Source organism: Oncorhynchus nerka, linkage group LG11, assembly GCF_034236695.1.
Source record: "Oncorhynchus nerka isolate Pitt River linkage group LG11, Oner_Uvic_2.0, whole genome shotgun sequence".
In the NCBI taxonomy this organism is placed as follows: domain Eukaryota; kingdom Metazoa; phylum Chordata; class Actinopteri; order Salmoniformes; family Salmonidae; genus Oncorhynchus; species Oncorhynchus nerka.
This window is the reverse complement of record NC_088406.1, coordinates 9,108,954-9,114,953: the sequence shown is the minus strand read 5'-3', so window position 1 is coordinate 9,114,953 and position 6,000 is coordinate 9,108,954. Positions and strand designations below refer to the sequence as shown.

Here is a 6,000-nt window from a genome sequence, read left to right as displayed (position 1 = left end):
CAACTTGAGAAAATAAGCTTTCTTTACATTACATTTACATTACATTTACATTTAAGTCATTTAGCAGACGCTCTTATCCAGAGCGACTTACAAATTGGTGCATTCACCTTATGACATCCAGTGGAACAGTAGTGCATCTAAATCTTTTAAGGGGGGGTGAGAGGGATTACTTTATCCTATCCTAGGTATTCCTTAAAGAGGTGGGGTTTCAGGTGTCTCCGGAAGGTGGTGATTGACTCCGCTGTCCTGGCGTCGTGAGGGAGTTTGTTCCACCATTGGGGGGCCAGAGCAGCGAACAGTTTTGACTGGGCTGAGCGGGAACTGTACTTCCTCAGTGGTAGGGAGGCGAGCAGGCCAGAGGTGGATGGCCATGTTGCTGATTTGAATCGAGGCTGGGGGATGGCTGTCCACTCTCCTGCTGATTTGAATCGAGGCTGGGGGATTGGCTGTCCACTCTCCTGCTGATTTGAATCGAGGCTGGGGGGCGGCTGTCCACTCTCCTGCTGATTTGAATCGAGGCTGCGGGATGGCTGTCCACTCTCCTGCTGGCTGTCCACTCTCCTGCTGATTTGAATCGAGGCTGGGGGGTGGCTGTCCACTCTCCTGCTGATTTGAATCGAGGCTGGGAGGTGGCTGTCCACTCTCCTGCTGATTTGAATCGAGGCTGGGAGATGGCTGTCCACTCTCCTGCTGATTTGAATCGAGGCTGGGAGATGGCTGTCCACTCTCCTGCTGATTTGAATCGAGGCTGGGGGGTGGCTGTCCACTCTCCTGCTGATTTGAATCGAGGCTGGGGGGTGGCTGTCCACTCTCCTGCTGATTTGAATCGAGGCTGGGAGGTGGCTGTCCACTCTCCTGCTGATTTGAATCGAGGCTGGGGGGTGGCTGTCCACTCTCCTGCTGATTAGAATCGAGGCTGGGAGATGGCTGTCCACTCTCCTGCTGATTTGAATCGAGGCTGGGGGATGGCTGTCCACTCTCCTGCTCTTTGTATGAATCTCTCCTCACTGCTGGCAGGGAGAACACGGTGTGTCAACCTGATTCATCTTTAACGCAGGCGGGCGGGCGGACGAACGCCTGGCTGTGGTGTAACCACGAAGGGTTAGCCCTCCCTACACCATTCTAAGCCATTCTGTGTGTCCCCCCCCAAAGGCACCCAATAGGGCTATGGTCAAAAGTAACGCAGTATAACAGAGAATAGGTCAACCTGAACACAGAACTCTGCTGTTGCTATGGCGATGAGCTGTTCTAACGAGGTGCGGGTTCAGGGCAGGATGTTCCAGGCGGTGGTCTCTAGAGCTCGGCCTGGCTCCAACAACACGGGTCGTACAGGCAGCGTGTGCGTGCGTCGTTCTTGTGTGTTCGTGCTGCAGGTCTTTCTCACAGCGGTGGTGCATGATCAACCCCGTTATCCAATAAACAATCAAATATCCTCATTCTTAAGGTCATCTATAAATGATCAACTTTCAGATTTTTCTGTAAACAAAAGATTCCGTCCAGACATTGCCCCCCACCCCCCCCCCACCCAGGGTAGTGTGATGGAATGTTTTTTTATTATTTTTTATATCACTGCTCTAAATCTTGGTAATTTGGGGGGGCAGGCCCAGATCCACTCAGTGTAGGTCGGTAATGTTGTCCTAATGTCTCGTCTCCTTGCTCATATAAAGGAACCAGAATGCATGGAGACACAGACATGGGGACAGGGGCTTGATCTGATACAGTGAGAGAGACCCATATCTCAATGGAAAGACAATACACGTGTTCAGCCCATTAACTGTGAGGCCTGGAGCTGGAGAGAGGCTGGAGCTTGGGGGCCATCTTTAATTCTGTCCCATGATCCAGTTAGAGCCAATTAGTTTGCAGTTAGCTGCCTGCAGTGACACGGGCTGGTCCACTGAGCCATCCTGGGCAAGCTTAATAATGCTAACGCCATGCTATCAAGGGATACTGTTAAACAATCCCTTAACAATGCTAACACCATGCTATCAAGGGATACTGTTAAACAATCCCTTAACAATGCTAACACCATGCTATCAAGGGATAATGTTGAACCGTCCCTTAACAATGCTAACACCATGCTATCAAGGGATAATGTTGAACCATCCCTTAATAATGCTAACACCATGCTATCAAGGGATAATGTTGAACCGTTCCTTAGCAATGCTAACACCATGCTATCAAGGGATAATGTTGAACCATCCCTTAATAATGCTAACACCATGCTATCAAGGGATAATGTTGAACCGTTCCTTAGCAATGCTAACACCATGCTATCAAGGGATACTGTTAAACAATCCCTTAATAATGCTAACACCATGCTATCAAGGGATAGTTGAACCATCCCTTAATAATGCTAACACCATGCTATCAAGGGATAGTTGAACCATCCCTTAATAATGCTAACACCATGCTATCAAGGGTAACAATCTAATGTGGATGACACTGGTGTTGTTCAACTAGCAGCTAGGATGCTGGTGTGTGTTCATCTGTTAGATCACCTCCAAAAAGCAGCCTTTCTTCTTCTCTTGTTAGAGGTATTCAGGAAGTAGATTTCCATCTCATTGTTCTCACTAATCCAACTATCAGTGGGTACCAGTACCTCAAGCAAGGATGCCTTGAATGATGCTAGCTAGTCAATGGTCTTCTATGGGGGGGACACGCTACAATGCTAACCTCTTGCTAACTGTGGTTTCTCTCTCTCTCTGCAGGGTGGAGAGGTCTACAGACCAGGTGATCAAGCCGGTCAACGTGGAGGCCTTATCCAAGTGGGTGGGCAAGATCCCTGTGGACGTACTGCGGGACATGCCCGTCATCGCCCCCATGTTGTCCCGTTTAGGGTACGACCCCCACGCCAACCCTCCCAACTACGGCCGGCCAGACCCCAAGGTCCTTGACAACACCAGGAGGGTGAGTGGGGAAACGAATGACAGTGACATGTCAACCCACAACACATACCTCAGACACACAACTCTAGTGTACTGAGAAACACTGGGACGCATGTTAAACACACTGACATACACACAATGCATTCCACAAAGGATCTGAAGTTTCCTCTGAAGCAGGAAGCAGATCTGAGAATTGTATTCTTAGGTTCCCAGGACTCTTTCTCTAGTTGCATCGCCTTTCAAATAGCCTGTCCAATCTCTGACTCCCATTAAATTACCTGTCCAATTTCTGACTCCCATTAAATTACCTGTCCAATCTCTGACTCCCATTAAATTACCTGTCCAATCTCTTGACTCTCATTAAATACCTGTCCAATCTCTGACTCCCATTCAATTACCTGTCCAATCTCTGACTCCCATTCATCTCTGACTCCCATTAAATTACCTGTCCAATCTCTTGACTCTCATTAAATACCTGTCCAATCTCTGACTCCCATTCAATTACCTGTCCAATCTCTGACTCCCATTCAATACCTGTCCAATCTCTGACTCCCATTAAATTACCTGTCCAATCTCTGACTCCCATTAAATTACCTGTCCAATCTCTGACTCCTATTAAATTACCTGTCCAATCATCTGCCTCCTAGTTAAATGACCTGTTGAGTTAATATCTGTATTCATATAATTAATTCCCATTTGAAATTAATTCCCACCTGCTGATTTAGCATCTGTCTCAATTCAGTAATCATATCCAAATATATATATATTTCTAAACATTTTTGACTAGGCAAGTCCATTAAGAACAAATTCTTATTTAAAATGACGGCCTACACCGGCCAAACCCTAACGACGCTGGGCCAATTGTTCGCTGCCCTATAGGACTCCCAATCACAGCCGAATGTGATACAGCCTGGATTCGAACCAGGGACTGTAGTGATGCCTCTTGCACTGAGATAGAGTGCCTTAGACCACTGCGCCACTCGGTAGCCCAAGTCCCATCCAGTCCCATCCTCCACATCTACCAGACAGACCTGTATGTGAGAGTCCTTCTGCTCTAGTACACTCGCTGACCCAGCCAGACGCCTTTGGTGCTGGAAAGTGGCGAGCACACGGGCCTCTATTTCTGGAGCAGAATATGTTTTATTCAGCGAGGGGCCCTGGTATCGGGTGTCTCTCAAGCCTCTCTCTTTAGATTTCTTATCTCTGATCCCGTGGAGCATATTCAGTCTGTTTATTTTGATGTCTCTTGTTCAGGATTTAAAGTGATACATTCCAGTACTGTAGGCCCCGGAGGACCAATGACCTATGTGTTGTGTAAACGTTCATCTGATTAGCATCTCTCCTTCTCCGTTGACATGTTCTCATGTGATCTCTGAACCTCACCTCCACCCTGCTTGGCGTCAGTTCCAGGTTCTATACCATCTCTATGTGTATATATATATATATATACATATATACAGATCTATCTATTAGAGATTTAAGTTTTCTTTTAACGTTACAGCCTTATTGTAAATGATTAAATCGTTTTTTCCCCTCATCAATCTACACACAATACCCCATAATGACATCACAATACCCCATAATGACATCACAATAACCCATAATGACATCACAATAACCCATAATGACATCACAATACCCCATAATGACATCACAATACCCCATAATGCCAAAGCAAAAAAACGTTTTTTAGTTTTTTTAATTAACAAATGTATATAACAAATGTATAAAAAAAAGTAAACCTATCACATTTACATAAGTATTCAGACACTTTACTCAGTACTTTGTTGAAGCGCCTTTGGCAGTGATATACAGCTGGGTTTGATCTGTCTTCAATTTATGATCTTTGAAACCAACGTACAACAACAGTCCTCTTTTAATAAGTCTGTGTTGATCTCTTGTTATCCTAATTGTCTCTCAGAGGAGAAGGGGCGTTGTGAAGTTACGATGCACGGTAACCATATGAAGAGTATTACAGTAAGGAGATAGCCAGCTACTCTTTAACTCTCAATCTGTTTTCCATTTGTCTTGATCCATTATTGATTATTCTCTAGTGGCTAAAGTCTAAAGAACACACACACCACACACACACCAAACACACACACACACACCAAACACATGCGTAGGCACACACACACCACACACACACACACACACACACACACACACACACACACCAAACACATGCGTAGGCACACACACACACCAAACACATGCGTAGGCACACACACACACACACACACACACACACACCAAACACATGCGTAGGCACACACACACACACACGTATGTGTGTGTTTAAGCACGCTGCCCCTCTCTAAACAACTTGGGTGTAAGGAAGTGGCCTCTATTACATTTTGTGTAAGTCAAGTGTTTTATTGAGCCTTACAGCCTGTGGGTCATAGCCTGGGGTCACAGCCTGGGGGTCACAGCCTGGGGGTCACAGACCCTTACCCCTGTGTCAAGGCTGCCTGTAATTCATCAGCCCAACATGGCGTTGCTGTAGGCCTCGTCACATTTCCTGTCCAGGCCCCTCCCACACAACATGTGGGGGGTGGGGCGGCAGGTAGCCTAGTGGATAGAGCGTTGGGCCAGTAACCGAAAGTTTGCTGGATCAAATCCCCGGGCTGACGAGGTAAAAATCTGTCATTCTGCCCCTGAACAGGCAGTTAACACACTGTTCCCCGGTAGGCCGTCATTGAAAATAAGAATTTGTTCTTAACTGACTTGCCTGGTTCAATGGAGGTTAAATTAACTGACTTGCCTAGTTAAATGGAGGTTAAATTAACTGACTTGCCTGGTTAAATGGAGGTTAAATTAACTGACTTGCCTGGTTAAATGGAGGTTAAATTAACTGACTTGCCTGGTTAAATGGAGGTTAAATTAACTGACTTGCCTGGTTAAATGGAGGTTACATTAACTGACTTGCCTAGTTAAATGGAGGTTACATTAACTGACTTGCCTAGTTAAATGGAGGTTACATTAACTGACTTGCCTGGTTAAATGGAGGTTAAATTAACTGACTTGCCTGGTTAAATGGAGGTTAAATTAACTGACTTGCCTGGTTAAATGGAGGTTACATTAACTGACTTGCCTGGTTAAATGGAGGTTAAAT

General features: G+C 45.9%; 1 protein-coding gene across 2 annotated transcripts in view; it reads left to right on the top strand.

Annotated features, from left to right (window-relative positions):
• Positions 1–6,000, top strand: part of LOC115121479 (protein-tyrosine sulfotransferase 1-like) — a 94,912-nt gene that overhangs the window by 49,878 nt on the left and 39,034 nt on the right. For both annotated transcript variants that reach the window (XM_065024192.1, XM_065024191.1), the window contains exon 3: positions 2,709–2,907. In XM_065024192.1, coding sequence (XP_064880264.1) covers positions 2,709–2,907 — 199 coding nt within the window. The remainder of the gene's footprint in view (positions 1–2,708; positions 2,908–6,000) is intronic.